The sequence below is a fragment of the Zingiber officinale genome, chromosome 8B, assembly GCF_018446385.1.
Source record: "Zingiber officinale cultivar Zhangliang chromosome 8B, Zo_v1.1, whole genome shotgun sequence".
Lineage (NCBI taxonomy): Eukaryota > Viridiplantae > Streptophyta > Magnoliopsida > Zingiberales > Zingiberaceae > Zingiber > Zingiber officinale.
The window spans coordinates 51,127,183-51,147,150 of record NC_056001.1 but is presented as its reverse complement, the minus strand read 5'-3'; the positions used below and the strand labels follow the sequence as shown (position 1 = coordinate 51,147,150).

The window sequence follows — 19,968 nt, the reverse complement described above, 5'->3', positions numbered from 1 at the left end:
TAGGAATCGGAATGAAAATCATTGTATTATGGAATGAAAATGGGTATGAGCATGGATATCACTCTTAAAAGTAATGTTTGGTTAGTTGCATTAAGAGAAAAAGATTAGATGTGAGAGAAAGATAAATGTGAGAGAAAAATATGATGAAAAAGAACGATGAGAGAGAAAGTGTGATGAGAAAAATGAAGAGACAGAAAATGTAATGAGAGAAAATTAGAAAAGAGAGTGTAATAGGATAGAGCATGATGAGAGAAGATGAGAGAGGGAATATGATGTGAGAGAAAATACGATGGGAGAGGATGAAGAGAAAATGTAATGAGAAAAAATGAGGAGAGAAAGTATGGTGAGAGAAAAAGTACGATGAGAGAGAAAGTGTGATGAGAAAAAAAAGAACAGTGAGTGTGATGGAAAAGATTGAGAAGAGAGAAAGTATGATAAGAGAGAAAGTATGATAAGAGAGATAGTGTATTGAGGAAAAAAAAGGAAGGAATGTTATAAGAGAGATTGAGGAGAGAGAACATGTGATGAGAGCGAAAGTGTGATAAGAAAAAAAAGAGAAAAGAGAGTGTGATGGGAGAGATTGAGGAGAGAGAAAGTATGATGAGAAAAAAAGAAAGAAGAGAGTGCGATGGAAGAAATTGAGGAGAGAGAAAGTATGATGAGAGAGAAAGTGTAATGAGAAAAAAGAGGAAAGAGAGTGTGATAGTAGAGATTAAGGAGAGAGAAAGTGTGTGATAAAATGATGAGAGAGAACAAGGAGAGAGAAGTGATATGAAAGAAAAAATAAATAAATATATTTTGATATTTGATATTAAGGGAGAAAATTTTAGTTTTAGGTCAAGGGTATTTTTGGAATAAGGGAATATTTTGATTGATGAAAATAGGGTAATGGCTCATTGAAGGGGAGGTACATGAGAATGAGTTATTACTCAATTTCAAGGATTCATTCCCTTATTTGTATTCCTATTCCTATAATCCAAACATAAACAATGGCAATCAATAATTCTCATTCTCATTCCCTATTCCTATTCCCCTAAATCAAATGCCTCCTAAGTTTTAGACAAAAATATTCTTAATATATTTGTTTATTTTTTTTTCATATCACTCTCTCTCTTCTTGTTCTCTCTCATCACATTTTCTTTACTTATTCTATCATCACACTTTCTCTCTCCTCAATTACTTCCATCATACATTTTCTCTTCTGATTTTTTCTCATTACATTTTATTTTTTCTTCATTTTCTCTCATCACACTTTTTCTCTCATCATATTTTCTCTCTCTTCATCCTCTCTCATCATATTTTCTCTCCCATTATGTCCCCTCGAGACGATCCAGTGGCTAGCGCATGAGGTGTTGCCACCATGAGGTCTGGGGTTCGAATCTTAACATAACCGAGGTAAATGTCTCTCTCATGCATCAGTCACTATTCCAAAGGTTAGTAGTCACTGTGATTTACTTCGTCTGTGTTGGCCCTATAGACGGATTAGCGAGGGAGTTGGGGACTAGTGTAGTCATATTTTGCTACCATGCTCTCTCGCTCATCACACTCTCTTTCCTTATTTTTTTCTCATTACACTTTCTCCTTCATCATACATTCTCTCTCTTTAACCTCTCCCATCACACACACTCTCTCTTCATTATCTCTCAGCACACTTTCTCTCTTCATTTTCTCTAATCACACTTTTTCTCTCATCATATTTTTTTTCTCCTCATCCTCTTTCATTATGCTCTTTTTCATCACTCTCTTTTCTTATTTTTTTCATCACACTTTCAATCTTCATTTTTTTATCACATTTTCTCTCTCATCATATTTTTCTCTCACATTGAATTTTCTTTCACATTTATTTATTTTTCTTATTTTCCTATAATAATAAAAAAAAGAAAATTTTAATTTATTCTAATAGAAAATATTCAACAAATTAAACATATATTATTTTTTAAGAGTAATATCATACTCATACACATTCTATTCCACAATACAATTCTCATTTTGAAAGAATGAAACGGTAAATTTTCAGTATATGTAACCATTAATATAATATTTAATATTATTGTAGTACGAAATAGCTTTTACAATTATACAGTAGTATTTAGCTATTTAGATGCTACAGTTTGATAAAACTGACTGATTTGAATGAAGTGTAAATAATTTTGAATAACTTGATAAAAAATATTTTGATATAATAATATCTATAATTTAAAATTTAAGATTTTAAAATTTATTTATAATTGTATAATAACTACCTAAATAGTTGTGTAGTAGTTACCTAAATAGTTATATAATTGTTTTAAAGTTATTTTGATAATTTAAAATAATTTGGATGAAAGTTAAGTAATTTTGATAAGTTGTTAAAGAATATTTTGATAGTGTTTTACAAATACTAATTTTAGTTAAAATAAAATAATTAATTTTCCACTATTACATATTGTAATAGCTAAGTAATTACTATAGTAATAATGAAATAAAATATATTTTGGCTTAAAAAAACATACGATAGGATGTTTTTTTATTTTATAAAAAAGATTTTTTTATCATGATTATATTTTTTTTATATATACAACATGTTATGATGTTCACTCTCTATATATATTCAGCATGCACGCTTGAGAGGCGCCCCTCATGTGAGCCCACTGCCACATGGGGTACCCTCTTAGGCCTGCATGTTGGGTGTGCATCAGGTCCAACCTAACAAATCCATGTGTGTATATTATATATATACCGGATTGATACTCCGCGCGTCCGGCATGCGCGCCTGGGATGGCCACATGAGGGGCCCACCCCCTCTTGCTATAAAGTTGATTGGTGAAGAAAAGTCTTGCTAATTAAATTTGTGGTTAGGTTAAAGTGCATAATAAATAATAAATAATAAATAATTGTTACTTTAAATTATGATTTTAAAAAAATGATTAATCAAGTTGGATAACGTTGAATTTGAGATGATCAATTTGATTTCACGAAAATTTTTCATAGATCATCAGAATAATCAAAAAAGCACGATAACTTGAATACTCTATCGCTACATCATAATCTCGGGGACATAAATTATGATTTAAACGTATAATAAAGAAGAATGTAAATGTAAGCCTTATTGATTTCTTTTCCAAATGAGAATTATTATTTTTCCTTGATTTCGAATTTAACTATTTTCATTTTTTTTATAATAATTTGGCCCTTATTATCTTCTCAAGACCATCATCTCAAGGATATTTGTTCATTAAATAGATCATTATAGGAAAAATATGATTATATTCATTTTAGACACCTCTCATAATTCATCTTTAGATTATAATCAACTGTCAAATAACTATCTTTTATAATTCATGACTATGATTATCTGTCAAATGACTAAAGAATAGAAAGAATTTTTTCCCCAAAGGACGTCTATCAAAAAATGATAATTTTTTATTAAATAGATCATGATTCATGACAAGAAAGAATGCGTTAATTTATAATTGAGCCTAAAATTTCGAAATGAGAAACTTCTACTTAGATCATTTTCGTGACAAAGTTAAGTTGAGCAGACATTTTTAAGTTAATTTAAAACATCCTATTTCTTTCGAGAATATTTCATCCTATTACGCACATAAATATTAAAATCCTTGAAATGTATCGGATAAAAAACAATGTTAAAATGGCCACCAGAAGAATAATATGACGATTAGGAGCTCTTCATTTTTAAGGCATGAGATCGGATGCTTAAGGCATGAGATGCTATCACATTAAATTATGGAGTTAAAATTTAACACGTTCAAACATTCCATAATTTAACTTCTCTTATTAACCTAAAAACACATTGACAGGGTTACTGAGACAAATCACCTTTTACTATATTAATTACCATACAATTATAACAACAATCTCATAATTACTATATAATTATAATAATTATAATTCATAACTACTATAACTACATACTGCGTTGAAAAAATAAAAAAAAAATATTATAATAATTATAAATTATAACTATTATAATATAACATTAATCACTATTAAGATATCCATATTATATCCATAACTTCTGTAAACCCACTAAAAACAAAAAAAAAAATTGAAAATACAAAAAGTATTGAGGTCGAATAGAATACTATTTTGATAATAAATAAACAAAAACTCTTTTGATAATTCCAATATTCGCTCAAAATTTAAAAAGCAATCATTATCACTAGTCAGAATCCAATACCTAGTCCAACATCAAAGTCTCCAACTTAGCAAAAACAAATGCACGTTTACATACTCGTTTAGCTTAAGATACAGCCAAGTCTACCAAGAAATTTTACTAGCACATAAACAACCGAAACAAAATTAAAGCGATCAAGGAGAAAGCATAAATTTGGAGCATCATATAAATTTGCAAGATATGCTCAACGATTTGCCTTGGCCACACGCTCAATCTCATCCTTTTTCTTGATAGCATAGCTGTTAATGCATGCCCAACATCAAGTTAACACAGGAAGAAGCATTCCAAGAAAAGGGTTAGAAAGGCTCTTGAAGGTTTACCTGTTGGAAGAACCCTTGGCAGCATTAATTAGCTCATCAGCGAGGCACTCAGCAATTGTTTTGATGTTTCTGAAAGCACTTTCACGCGCACCAGTAGTGAGGAGGTAAATTGCCTGGTTAACACGTCTCAGGGGTGAGATATCAACTGCCTGACGTCTTACAACACCAGCCGATCCAATTCGAGTGGCATCTTCTCTTGGACCACTGCCATTGCATAACAAATCATCAAAAACATAGTCCATGCACAATGCAAGGTCATTGTTATTTAATACTTCTATTTGAGTTCAATTCAGTTTGTGCAGCGGAATGAAACTAATTTACAAATCATGAGTTACCATGACTGATATATGATGTCAAGAATTCAGTTTAAGTGAAAAAATTAAGTCGCAGCCAACACAACAATGACTTACAAACTGATGAGTTATAGTCTATAAAGGATCAAAAGCTACCTAACAAGTTTAATCCTGACCTCCGTGACAATTCATGGCAAATTCACCTCTCCTTTTCCTCAACACCTTTACTCCCTCCCCTTCCATCCACAATATGAAACCAGTCTAAGGCAAGATTCAAACAAAGAACACTTTCATGAATGCTTCTACCAAACCGTACTGATGTAGATGAAAATTTGGGTGACTGTTCCACTTATTCTTTTACATTGTCACCATATATTGGTTTTACTATAAAGCTTACAAAGAAAAACAAATATCTTGTCTTTAGAGGAGAGACTACAATAAATAAATAAATCTATAAACATCTTTCAGTGAAATTCAAGTTTAGAATCTGATCACCTGTTAATGATCGCATCAACCATAATTTGGATTGGATTTGCATCGGTAAGCAAATGAATAATTTCCATCGTATGTTTAATTATGCGTACAGCCATAAGCTTCTTTCCATTATTCCGTCCATGCATCATCAATGAATTTGTAAGCCTTTCAACAATTGGGCATTGAGCCTTGCGGAACCTCTTAGCAGAGTATCTTCCAGCAGTATGTGGAAGATATGTGGCATGCTTGGGTGGAATTACAGCAATGTAATCAGCAAGGGACATGTCACTGATCTGTGCTCAGAGAGAAACAAGCAATCTCAACGATGCTAAATTATGAATGATGAATTGATATGCCAATACATAATCGTGCAACTTCTCAAATGTTACATTGTAGAAACAATAACAAAGTTGTGTTGTGCAATCGATTGCAGAACATTTGATAATACTTTAGTAAAATCCCCACGGACGACAGAGTATAATGCTGTTAAAAGGATGAACTAATCAAACAAGTACTAGTAAATCATTGCCAACTGGAAAACATGAGCGAACTGTCTTCATTTGATTTACAAACGTAATGCTCGAACACACAAACTCCCTTTCACCGATGTCATATTGATATTCATGTAAACTAATCCTGTTCAAAAAGAGTTGCAGAATAACCAAAAATCGAAAGAAAAAAAAGCCTTTCGGAAAGGAAAGGATAATAACAAAAAAAAAAAGAAATAGAGACGTAATCGGAAAAAAAGGATGAACTGATTACTTCTTCGCCTAAACAAGATCAAACATGCGAAATATTATCATTTACTACACCAAATATTTGGAACTAGCCCCGTAAATGTAGCACAAAGGAGGGAAATTGGTGTAGCAGACGAGCAGGAAAGTAACGGGAAGCTGAAGAGGACAAAGCAAACCTCGACATCGTCGAAGGACCATCGATTGAACAGCTTAACGTCCTGTTGTTGGATCGCCATTAGAGGCCGGGAGCGGCGACGCGAGAGAAGTGTGAACAGGCAGGCGGCAACCAAAAGCACGAAACCCTAGCTTACAAGGCCATTATATATAGCGAAGCCAGATCAATATCAAAATAATCAACGATGCAGGATAAATCAGATAATTGTCTTCTATAACCAAAAGTCATATTTTTCACTTTGAATCATTTTATTGATATTACTCATGGGATACATCCGAAGAGTTTGAGTATTTTGATAATACTACATCAATTACTTTTAAAATTAATCGACATAAATATGAGATACCTGAATTAAATTATTTTAAAATAAATTTTAGTAAAAATCTATTTTCCCCCAAGTATACAGGGGATTAACTAAACATTTTCACAATTACTTTCATCTTTATTACTTTATTAAAACAATATAGTTTAGGATAATGTTTTAACATTATAATTTATAATTATTTTTTAAATTTATTTTACTGTTATATATATTTTACTATCTTACTATTTTAATAAAAATCGAGATCTTTAATAATTAATTTTGATAAAGTTCAAAATAAAATAATATTAATATTTTTTTCATAATAAAAATAATTTTAAACTATATTAATAATTTTCTCTGATTATTTTATATAAAAAATGTACTGTCATAGTTCTCTTTAATCTCACGTCTTATGATTGATAACATCTAACGAAAAAATTCTATAAATATCTTGGGTCAATGATGTTAGAAAGTATATCTTTTTTTTTTTTTTTTGCTAAGATCCCGTTTGATTAAAATTTATATTATTGGCTAAACTAATTTTTTGTCGACAAATAGTTTTAATTATTAGCCAAAGTTAGGTTTAGTCAACAATGTTTAATTTTTTAATAGTAAAAGTTAGATTTAGATTTTTTATTATCCAAAGTTAGGTTTGGTCGTTAATTTTAATTTTTTTATTGAGTGTTGTCCATGCATTACACTACTATATGAGTCTGACATACTATTACTAAGTTTACTTTATGAGTTTGGGGTACTAATTTTCACGTATTCATGAATTATATTATACATACAACGTGTGTACTTGATGACTCTTTAATAACTATAACTAATTTTGATGAACTCCAAAATTAAATTATATTAATATTTTTTTTATACTAAAAATAATTTTAAAGTTTATTAGTAATTTTCTCTGGATGTTTTTATATAAAAAATGTGCACTGCTTATCTTTAATCGCACATCTTAGAAAATATATCTTTCTTGACCTTTGGCTAAGATCAAGTGTAGTCACCCTCGTGTTGCACTACTGCATGGGCGTTGTACTATTGCATGGGCATTGCACTACTGCATAGGTCTGGCGCATCCTTATCAAGTTCAATTTATGGATATGTGGCACTAATTTACGTGTATTTATTCATTATATTATACATGTAACATGTGTGCGCGCCTCTAATACAGGGAATGAGGTTGTGAAGGTGGCTTTGTTATCCACATCTCTGGTTGAATGAAGGACTCAAATGGGTTTTCATGAGCATTGGCGGGTCCTGGAGTGTCTGTTAAGAGCGCTAGCGCTTGAGGTGATCATCACCACCTGCACCTCACATCTCGGTGTAGCGTAGTGGAACGTGTAACCCGCCTGCTGTCTCATTCAACTACATTTGTTCAATCTATAGCCTAATAGAATGCAGAAGCGAGTTTTTTCAGTGGGGAGTATGGATGGCACTTCTGGAAAAAGATCGTCTGGCGAAAATGCCGCAAGCGCGAAACATGGTAAGCTTTAGCTGTGAGAGCATAGGGAGCCCATACAGTGTAAGAGCCAGGGTAGGCTGGGTCATTTGATGGAAAGAAATTCCACTATTATCAGGGCAGAAGCATATTCATTCTTAGGGCGAAGAAAGTCAATTTCATGTCTCCTTGAGGTAGTACAGTTGTTGAGGCATAGGGTGTTATCACATGAGGTCTTGGGGTCGAAACTCGGCGCGCTCGAGCATACCTTCCCCTATGCCTTGACCACTTGTACTAATGGCTAGTAGCCACCTGTAATTTACCTTCTCCATGTTAGCCTAGGGACGGATTAACGGGGGTGCTGAGGACGAGCGAATCACCTTTTGCCGAAAGTCAATTTCATACCATAAAAGAGTCAATGGTACGACAAATAGCACTACTTACATGCAAATTCGTTTCCATGGTCGAGCAATCTCAATTTCACTATAGAATTTCAAATGGCGTAAGCCGGATGCAAGGAAACCCGCACATATGTAGGGGGATCTGGTTGAAAGAATGGACGGCGCCCACCTGACTAGAGGAACTGAAAAATTAACAGGGTACAAAACTTACTCCAACAACGACAGATACTCAAAAAAAAAAGAACTCCATCCTTTCCCGCGTCTCCTACCTTCGTACTGCAAGCCAGCCTTGAACTCGAACTCCCAAAAAACACTAGTCTCCATTCGTTTCCCGGATTCATCCTATTAGCCTCCCAATGTTTGCCTTCCTTTCACTCCGCCTGTCTTGTCATTCTGAATTGGTAATTGGCTTCTTCCTTCTCCCCTTCCTCCACCATTGGTTGTTCTTAATCTCAATCCCGTAGGAATGCTTTTGGTCTTGATCAAACCGGATCAGGATCCATTGCTGCTATCACTCCCTATGCTTCTGCGTTCCATACTCCAACCCCAAACAATAATAGATGCTAGTTGGTGGAACTGCTGCTTTGCTTCCGCTCGGTGAATCGAAAAAGCCCTCATTCTGGTTTTGGATAAACGACTGGATTGGGATCTTCTATTCCCATCTGCTTATGGGAGTGGATATGCTAAGCGATTGTGGTGCCTCTCCCACTGCTATGGGTGGGTTCGAATATGGCACAGGAGTAGCTGTTCGGACCACTGCAATTATGTCTCGATCGGATATCCCAGAGGTTAACACCTTTTTCTTTTTAGTTGGACTCTGCTAGCTCAGAAGCTGATGGATCCACAATGGTAACTCGAACTGGCAGAAAAGGAGTCTAGATTTGTTGGGGGTGAACTTACTGCTCCCGGCTTTACCTCATAGAGGTAGAAAGGCAAATTGTTGGGTTCAAAGTCGAGGTAAACGACTGATTCTTAGTCAACTCGGTGAGCTTCCTCTGCATCCGGTGGTGTGGGACAAGTCCTCAAGATAGTCAGAGATGTAGCCTTCTCGGAAGAAGGGGATCTGATATAGAATTTTTGAAAAAGATTTTCCTTCGTAATATTCTAATATAATATAAGAAAAAAGAATTTACGATTTGTGGGATCTGATGCTACACCGCCGCTCAATACCTCAGTAGATCAACTCTATTACATAATTTGATTCCTAACTTTTATCCTATATCACAACATAAGTAAGCAAAGCAGTTCTTAACTATATCGACCAAATAGCTTGCTAATTGATTTTTACAATGCTTTCTCTATCTATATAACTGCGAACTATACACTGCACATGCTATAGTACTAGGCGCCTGGATTGAATCCAGGCACCTGGAGCATTATTTTTTTAAATCAATATTTCCTAAAGAGAAATATTATACTGAGTATCTAAAATTTGTAATCTTAAACATTATAACAAAAAAGGAAAGCCTGCAACCCCAAAGAAAAAAAATTATTAGCTTAAACTCATTATAACTCAACTCCTAAATTTTAAAATTATAAATCTTAAAAATATATAATATACCCCATGAGTATATAAAATTTTTAATTTTAAACACTATAACCTAAAAGAGAAGTCTAAATTCTAGAGGAAAAAATTTTATTGGCTCAAACTCATTATAACCCAACTCCTAAATTTTAAAATCTTAAACGCTAAATATGTATATTATTGGTGTAGGGTGTACTAGAATCGAACTTGAGTTTTGATATTGTCAAATGTTCAAGTTAAGTCTTGTGATCTAACAAGTTGACTAAGTGTGCAGGCTGTTTACTCAATCGAAAAATCCCTAGTCATGACTAAGTAGGAAAGATTTAGCAGATCGTGAAAGCCAGGCGGAAAGACCAAGTGAGTTAAGAGGACCCGACACTTGGCAGGAAACCTCAATATCTTTGGAGGACCGAAGATCGAGGAAAAGTCATGGTGGACCGATCCGATACTAAGCACCAAAGTCCAAACAGGTCTGGAGGATCAAGGTTTGACAGGTAGGTTGAGGTAAGCAACTGGAAAAGCAACAGTGAGGTCGTGTTCCAGGAAGGAACAAACCCTAGGTCGCTGATCTAACTGAAGAAATCGGGAAGGCTTCCAAGTTGAGATCAAGATAGTGTTACTGTCTATTACTATTCATGCATCTCACTATATTACTATACTAACCTTTATTTTGCAGGAAAATATTGTTTAACTCTGTTTTACAGGGAACAACTTGATCGGTTGACCGAACAGAGGGATCGATCGACCGAACAGAGGGATCGGTCGACCGAACAAGGCTAACTCAGACCAGAGACCAGTTCAGATCAAAGTAGAGCACAGTCTGAACAAAGCTTGATTGGTTAATCGAACTAGAGGATCAGTCGACCGAATCATGATGATGTGGTAGAGATCAGATTGATCAGAAGTAAATATGGAAGCCAGCCTGATTGATCGATCGAACCAAGATATCGGTCGATCGAACAATCATCACATTAAAGAGCATTAATGATGTAATATCCAAAATCCACTAACCACTTGCATGCAAATTAATAAATTGCTAAAAAAATTTAATTAAATGTTTTAATTGCATGAATAATATAGCTTTTCACGATTACATGATTAATAAAAATGTTCTATTAAATAATTATTTTTATTTTTAAAAATATATGGTTTATTTGTGGGATTGAATTATTCTATGAGTTGAGGCCTATCTAATAGGATTAATGGGCCTGGACATGAGCGGCTATATGAAATAGACCCTACGTCTTAGACGGGATGCTTCGAAAAAAAGGGGGGAGAGCATAACCTAGGGTTATTTGAGCGGCTGCAAATGTGGGCTGCGAGAAAAAGCGGAGAAGATTGTTTGTGGGTGCTTGAAGGGAAAAGTCAGGCCAAGGGTTGTTCTTCGGGCGTTTTAAACGCAAAGACACTTCTTAAACCCTTCTTTTATTTTCGCCATTCAAATCATAGTAAGATTGTTTATGGTTTAGTGCATGAAAAACTAGAACCATATGATTTAATCACGTCTTTACTGGTTTTAAATGAAATTTCTGAGAATTCATGCATGTATAGGAGGTGTTATGCATCAAAGGGACACACCTGCAATTCAGGTTGTAAGAAGTGTCCTGAGGACTTGCAGGAAGTTTACAAGTTAATCATACCATATAAAAAAAATGACAGAACGAGTATTCGAATTGAATATGGAATTTTATGGATTTTTAATGATATAGGCTAAGGTTAGCATGCATTCTTGGTTACTAGAAAAAAAGGGGGTAGCTATTTCTATTTTTCTTTGTTTAAGTGACGGAACAAATGTAGAATAGTTTTGAATGATGTGAATTGACTGTGATCAACAACAACAACCAAACCTTTTCCCAATAGGTGGGGTCGGCTATATGAATCCTTTTACGCCATTGAGCTCTATCTCCTATTATATCATCATCTATATTTAAATAAATTTTATCTTGTTTTATTGTTGCTAACCAAGTCTTTTTTGGTCTTCCTCTTCCTCGTTTGATATGCATGTTTATCGTAGTTTCACATCGCCTAACTGGTGCATTTATTGGTAGTCTAAGTATATGTTCGTACCATCTTAAACGTGTCTCTCGGAGTTTGTCCTCAATAGATGCAACTCCGACTTTCTCTCTAATGCTCTCATTCTTTATTTTGTCCATCTTCGTATGTTCACACATCCACCTTAACATCCTCATCTCTACAACTCTCATCTTATGCTCATGTGCTCGAGTCATAGCCCAACATTTAGCTCCATATAACATAGCAGGTCTAACAACGGTTTTATAGAACTTACATTTAAGTTTAAGAGGTACTTTACGGTCACATAAAACACCCGACACTCCCCTCCATTTCACCCATCCTGCTTGTATTCTATGTAAGACGTCTCTCTCAATCCCTCCATCATTTTGTAAAAATGATCCTAAATATTTAAATCTCTCGGTTCCGGGCAACTCGTCCTCTCCTATCTTAATAATTGTTTCATTACTTCTAATATTGCTAAACTTAAATTCCATATATTCTGTCTTTAATCTACTAAGCTTAAAACCTTTCCCTTCTAGTGTTTCCCTCCAAGATTCTAGCTTAGCATTTACTCCTTCACGTGTCTCATCTACCAAAATAATATCATCTGCAAATAACATGTACCACGGTACTGTGTCTTGAATGTGAGCAGTGAGTTCGTCCATAATTAGTGTAAAAAGATAGGGACTTAGGGCTGATCCTTGATGTAACCCTATCTTTATTGAAAACACTTCAGTTACTCCGCCTGACGTCTTTACTCTGGTTGTTACAGCCTCATACATATCCTTAATTAGTTCAATATATGTTACGCTAACACTTCTCTTTTCTAAAATTCTCCATATAATTTCTCTTGGGACTCTATCATAAGCTTTTTCTAAGTCAATGAATACCATGTGTAGATCTTGTTTTTGCTCCCGATATTTTTCAATTAATTGTTTAAGGAGATGTATAGCTTCTATTGTCGACCTTCCAAGCATGAACTCAAATTGATTTTCTGTCACTGTGGTCTCCTTCCTTAATCTTTTTTCTATTACTTTTTCCCAAAGTTTCATAGTATGACTCATTAGTTTAATACCCCTATAGTTTGCACAATTTTGTATGTCTCCCTTGTTCTTATATAAGGGAACTAGAGTACTTATCCTCCATTGATCAGGCATTCTTTTCGTTTTCAATATCATGTTAAATAATTTTATAAGTCATTCAATACCTTGTTTCCCTAAGCACTTCCATACCTCTATCGGAAAATCATCTGGTCCAACGGCTTTTCCATTGTGTATCTCATTTAAAGTTTGTTTTTACTTCTGAAGTTTGAATTCTGCGATAAAAATTAAAATTTCTATGCTCATTTGACCTAATTAAATTACCTAAGTTAAGTTGGTCACCTAAACCTTCATTAAAAAGTTGATGAAAATACCTCTTCCACCGCTCTTTTATTTCTCCATCATTTACTAATACCCTATTACATTCATCTTTAATACATTTTATTTGGCTAAGATCTCTTGTTTTCCTTTCTCTTACTTTAGCTATTCTATAAATGTCTCTTTCCCCTTCTTTTGTATCCAATTTTTGATATAATCGTTCAAAAGTTTCATTTTTTGCTTCACTCACTACTTTCTTAGCTTCTTTCTTGGCTATTGTATATTTTTTTAAGTTTTCCTCATTCTCACAAATATATATTCCTTATAAGCTATTCGTTTTTCCTTCACTTTCTCTTGTACTTTCTCATTCCACCACAAAGATTCTTTTCTTAATGGTGCATGCCCCTTTGACTCACCGAGTACACTCTTAGCTACTATTTTCAACTTTGATATCATCTTATCCCATGTTGTATTAGAGTCATCGTATATTTCACCTAATGCTTGTACTTCCACCTTCTCCTTAAATATATTTTGTTTCCCATCCTTTAACTTCCACCACTTAATTCTAGGAATTGTATATATTTTCTTTTTATTGATACTATGTTTGAGGCGTATATCCAACACTACTACCCTATGTTGAGTAGTTAAGCTTTCTCCAGGGATGACTTTGCAATCTTTACAAATCTTTCTATCCTTCTTCCTAACCATAAGAAAGTCAATTTGCGATTTATTATTCCCACTTTTGAATGTGACTAAGTGTTCTTCTCTTTTCTTAAAAAACGTATTAACTAATATTGTTAGAGTGTATACTGAAAGCCTAAACTTTTGTAAACATTTATTTTGAATAAAGAATCACATTTGGTCAAATTATCTACATTTGTTTGTAGTTGTTCAATTAATTTATATTGTAGATAACATAGTATGTGGTGTCACATACAGAAGATAATGTTATCAGTACCTTATAAATTATAAACAGTGGCTCACGACCAAAATAGAAAGGAACAAACCATTGGAAGGTCGTAGTGTAATTAGGTATTAGTTTATTTTAACTATATAATTACACTAGTACACTTAGAGTGTATTGAGTAGGACCATCAGAGGTCGTTTCTTTTATACTGACTTTATAAAGGAACAAAGACCTCAGTTATTATGGAAGTGTGTGCTCTTAATCCTAATATAATAACAAGCACATATATTTGATATTTATTTCTTTAATTTATCAATGGGTGAGATTTAGTTCGATAAATCAATAAGCCCAATAAGTTGGGAAATGATATCACTTATAGTGTGTGTTGTTGATTATAGAAGAAAACTGTGTCCTAGTAATCTAGGTTGATAATGTCCCCAAGAGGAGCTCATAAGGATTGTCATGTTAAACCCTGCAGGTGGACTTAGTCTGACATGACGATAAGGTTGAGTGGTACTATTCTTGGACTAAGATATTAATTAAATGAGTTATCAGTAACTCACTTAATTAGTGGACATTCGATATCTTAAACACAGGGAGACTAACACACTCATAATAAGAAGGAGCCCAAAAATGTAATTTGGGATTGGTGCGGTAGTTCAATAATAGTTCTCTAGTGGAATGAATTGTTATTGATAAAATTAAGTTGTGTGTTCGGGGCGAACACGGGATGCTTAATTTTATCGGGAGACCAAAACCAATCCTCCTCTCGGTCCCTATCGTAGCCTCTTATTTATAGAGTACTATACCCACCTTCTTACCCATGTTGTAGGGGCCGGCCAAGCTAGCTTGAGGACCAAGCTAGGGCCGGCCAAGCCTTGATCCATGGGTGGCCGGCCCTAGCTTGAACCCAAGCTTAGGTGGCCGGCCCTATTAAATTAGAAAAGAATTTTAATTTTAAAATTTTCTTATGTGGAAGATATAATTTATTGGAGAGATTAAAAATTAAAATATCTCTTTTATAAGTTTCTACAAAAGATTAAAGAAAGAGATTAAATCTCTTTCCTTATTTGTAGATTGGAAAGATATTTTATTTTTCCTCTTTGTAAATTATTCACATGTTGAAAAATTAAAATTATAGAAATTTCTTTTTATCAACCATGAAGGGATTTTAAAGGGAAATTTTATTTTTAAAATTTCCGAAGACAAATAAGGAATTTTAATTGTTGATTGAAAATTGCCTTGTTTGCTCTCTATGAGGTAGCCGACCATGATATGATTTAATAGGAAATTTTATTTAATTTTTCTTAATTAATTCATGTCAAGGAAAGTTAAGGAAATTTTATTGTAATTAAATTTCCTTATTTGCCAAAGCTAAGGATTATAAAAGAGGGGGTTTTGGGAGCCTTCAAGGTGAACAACCTCCATTATTTTCTCCCTCTTTTCTTCCTTGGTGTGGCCGGCACTTCCTTTTCTCTTCTCTCCATCCTTGTGGCCGAAACTCCCTTCACTCTTGGAGATCAAGTGGTGGCCGGATTCTAGCTTGGAGAAGAAGGAGAGAAAGCTTGCATCCCTTGGAGCTTGGTTGATGGAATCTCTTCATCCTTAGAGGTGCTCTTGTTGTGGCCGAACCTTGCAAGGAGAAGAAGAAGGTGCTTTGATGGTATCTCATCTCGGAAGATCGTTACCCACACAATGTCCGAGGTTAGAAGAGGAATACGGTAGAAGACCTAGAGGTTTTTGCTTGCAAAAGAAAAGGTATACTAGTATTTAATTTCCGCATCATACTAGTTTTATCTTCATGTAAAAATACCAAATACAAGAGACATGCGATTCTAGTATTTCGAATTAGTTTTCGATGTTGTGTTCTTTTATTTTTCTTTTCCTTGTGATTTGATTGTTCTTTTTGGTTGACCTAAAGTTATTTAAGGAAATTAAATATTAGTTTTCCTTAAAAGGCTTTGCCTAGGCGGTGGTGGTTGTTCCCATATCTAAGAAGGCCATGTGCCTCGCCATGCAGTCCTGGAAGCCAATTCTGGAAATTAATATTTAATGGAATTAATAACCTAGGTGATTTGGATCGAACGTGTTAAGTTCCGCAGGATATCCAAGTCTAAACCTAAAAGAACAAGTAAATTAAACTTTGGATCTAACGTGTTAAGTTCCGCAGGCGATCTAAGTTTAATTTAAAAGAACACATGGTAGCTAGGAAAGGTTCAGACCTTTGTACAAAATTTTTGTACAGTGGAACCGTTAGGTTTTCCGAGTAGCAACCAATAAATATAAGATCATATGCTATTGCAAAATCTAATATAGTTTTCCCTTCCTCATTCCTTGTTCCAAACCCATAACTCCCATGCACTCTATCATATTCCTCATTTTTCACTCCAGCATGCCCATTTAGATCACCTCCTATTAAAATCATTTCATTTGGTGGAATATTTTGTAATATTTCATCTAAGTCCTCCCAAAACCTTGATTTGGTAGCTTCATCTAATCCTACTTGTGGTGCATATACGCTAATTATGTTCATAGTTTCTTTCGCCACTATTATCTTAAGGGCTATAATTCTATCCCCTTTTCTAACTACTCCTACAACTTCATCCTTTAACAAATTATCTACAATGATACCCACTCCATTTCTTGCTTTACTCTTTCCAGTGTACCATAACTTAAAACCCGAGTTCTCTATCATCTTTACCTTCTCGCCTATCCATTTTGTCTCTTGTACACACAAAATACTAATTTTTCTCCTAATCATCATATCTACTACCTCCATTGATTTACCAGTGAGGGTTCCTATATTCCATGTTCCAAATCTTAGATTATTAGTTTTCCTATCATATTTGTTCTTATCTAACCAATGGTTAGTGAGAGCTTTTGCCTATTTAACACTACACCCAAGTTCTCATGGAGATGTAGCGGTCCTTGCTGAGACGTTACAGTCGGACCCTGTAACGTGAACTCTTGCATATTTATCACTACACCCGAGTTCTGGAGATGTAGCGGTCCTTGCCAAGATGTTACAGTCGGACCCTGCAACGCGTTCCTTCCGGGGAACAACCTAGCATTAGCATAATAGTTTAATGGATTCATTCATTGAATATTTACCATAGTTTGACGCTGACTGACAACCTAACGCAACCCTCCTCCTTTATCCAGGCTTGGGACCGGCCATGACCGGTCATCATGGGCGGAGTTGAATTGACTGTGATAAATATGATTAATGGGAACACGATGAGGGAAAAGGCCTCAGAGGGAGCCCGTTTACGGGAAAAGACCCAGAGAGAATCCGATATCGGATTTTCATATTTGGCCATGACCGAGTGACGAGAGTTGTTGTGCCCCGCCAACTATAGGCCAAGACTTAGCAACAAGAAAAGAATTGTTGATGTCTCCGCTGCCTGGTACCATGATTTACAGGTAGATTGATCAATCGAACAGATGATAAAGGATAAAGGATAGTCACTTCTAATGATCAAATTTCACCTAAAGGATTTATGATAAATGCTAAAGGTTATAATTTTTGATAGGATGATTTTTAATGATATATGAAAATGCTACATGCTGATGATTTTTCTTTACCGATTTATAAAATAAAAAAAAGAGGAACAAATGCTCATGACTATTTTTTTTCTAAATGTGTATTAGTAAAAGTATTTTCTTTTCCACTTATGCATGTGCCTATATATGTGTATGTACTGCTCATTATTATTGGTTTGGATGTGCGGAGCCAGTAGGCTCACTAGATTCCAATGATTATAGGCGAGGGAAACAAGGAGACTGGAGGTCTTGACACTTGATTGGACCGGGTTGACAGTACAACTCGAAGACCTTACCGTTTTCGCGCTGTGGTTCAAAAAAAAAGTATTTTATGATTCATGTTGTGAGGGAGTTGGAGAGAAAAATACATCCTTGAAGGATCCAGTAATAATTCATGTTTATGGGTTTTAGAATGCTTTTAGAAATTTCTTTTATGGTTTCGAATGATGTTGATGATGGATTTTGCTTCTTTTTCTGTAGTTGACTTTATTTTTAAGCGATGGTAAAATTTGGGATGGTTCAAATATATTATATATGTGTATGTATGTGGTGGCCGAAAAAAAATAAAAGGAAAGCTAGTATAGTTTAAAGGTGGGGTAGAAGTTAGGGTCTACAGTTGGTATTAGAACCATGATCTTAGAGGGGTGGTGTCTACTGTTAGTTCCGGGAAGCTGAAGAAGTAAAGCCTCAAGTCTGTGAGTTTTTATTTCTTTAAATTTTACCTACTATATATATATATATATATATATATATATATATATATATATATATATGCCTCCGAGGCATGTTGTACATGGACATGGGGAGTAGGGCCATGAGGAGGATAGACAGGATGGAGAGATGCATGAGGTACCACGTCCTCCACCTCCCCCTCTAGATGCTACTACTCGTGTGCTGGAAGGAATGACTCGACTCCTAGAACAACACACTAGTTTTGCTAACCGGGGGCTACAGGATGACATGTATGAGCAGTTCAGGAGGTTGGGCCCTAAAGACTTTGCTGGTACTATGGATCCATTCGTTGCTGAGGGATGGATCAAATCTCTGGAGGTGATCTTTCGATACATAAATATGGCTGATGCTGATAGGGTTCGATGTGCCATGTATCTGCTAAAGGATGATACTTCCTTATGGTGGGAGGGAGCTGAAAGAGGGGTTAATCTGATTACCCTAACTTGGGAAGAGTTCAAGAGGATCTTTTATGAAAAATACTTCACAGCTGATGTGAGATCGAGGCTAAAGAGGGAGTTTATGAGTCTTTGATAGGGAAACTTATCGGTTGTCGAGTTCATCAAGAAGTTCGATAGGGGATGTCACTTTGTGCCCCTAATTGCAAATGTTGCTGTTGAAAAATTGAGGCACTTTATGGATGGTCTCAGGCCTACCATTCGCCAGGATGTTTTGTTAGCAAATCTGACTGGGTATAATGATGTTGTCACTAGAGCCTACAGAGCAGAACAATCCTTGAAGGATAATCAATGAGAGGTGCAGAGGAAGAGACCCCCTCCATAGCAACAACAACAACAAAATAAGAAATCGTATACAGGACAGGGACAACAAAAGCCTCAGGGGCAACAGAATCAACAACCACCGAAAGCAGGTGCCCCAATGACTGATGAGAAGCCACTATGCAAGGAATGTAATCACCGTCACTATGGAAAATGCATGTGGGGTACCTACAAGTGCTTCAAATGTGGAGGAGATGAGCATAAAGTTGTTGATTGCCCAAAGCAGAGACAACCGATGACAGGTCGAGCATTTGTGATGCAAGACGAGGAGGCAGAGCTAGACACTACGCTTATCACAGGTATTCCAGCTACTTTAACATATTTTTTTTTTTATTATTATGGCTTTATTGCACGAAGCGTTAGGATTATTTTGAGGAATTTGAACTTGATGAATTAGGATTGCATGTCTCAAATTTTGCATGATTTAGGATAGAATTTTCTAATGAGAGGATTATGGGCATGAAATATAAAATTTTGAAAATTTGAGGGACTTAAATAAAAGGATTTTTTTGGAAAAACGTTAGGCTTTAAGGGATATATTGGTATTGTTGTCGCAGGTAGAATATTTATCACAGGTGTAGCTACCTATGGAAAAACGTTAGGCTTTAAGGGATATATTGGTATTGTTGTCGCAGGTAGAATATTTATCACAGGTGTAGCTACCTATGCCTTGCTAGATTTGGGAGCTACACACTCATTTATATCCGACACCTTCGTAAAGCGATTGGGAATATTACCAGAAGACATGGAATTGGGATTCAAAGTCACAGTGCCTTTTGGTGAGCAGAT

At 35.0% G+C, this 19,968-nt stretch overlaps 1 protein-coding gene across 1 annotated transcript; it reads right to left on the bottom strand.

The window, feature by feature from the left end:
• Positions 1–4,181: 4,181 nt before the first annotated feature.
• LOC122017425 (40S ribosomal protein S5) lies at positions 4,182–6,324 on the bottom strand. The gene is made up of 4 exons (XM_042575039.1): positions 6,178–6,324; positions 5,286–5,557; positions 4,498–4,701; positions 4,182–4,416 (listed from the first exon to the last, which is right to left on the bottom strand). The coding sequence occupies exons 1-4, from the start codon at positions 6,235–6,237 to the stop codon at positions 4,362–4,364; spliced, it is 591 nt and encodes a 196-aa protein (XP_042430973.1). The 5' UTR covers positions 6,238–6,324; the 3' UTR covers positions 4,182–4,361.
• Positions 6,325–19,968: the final 13,644 nt, after the last annotated feature.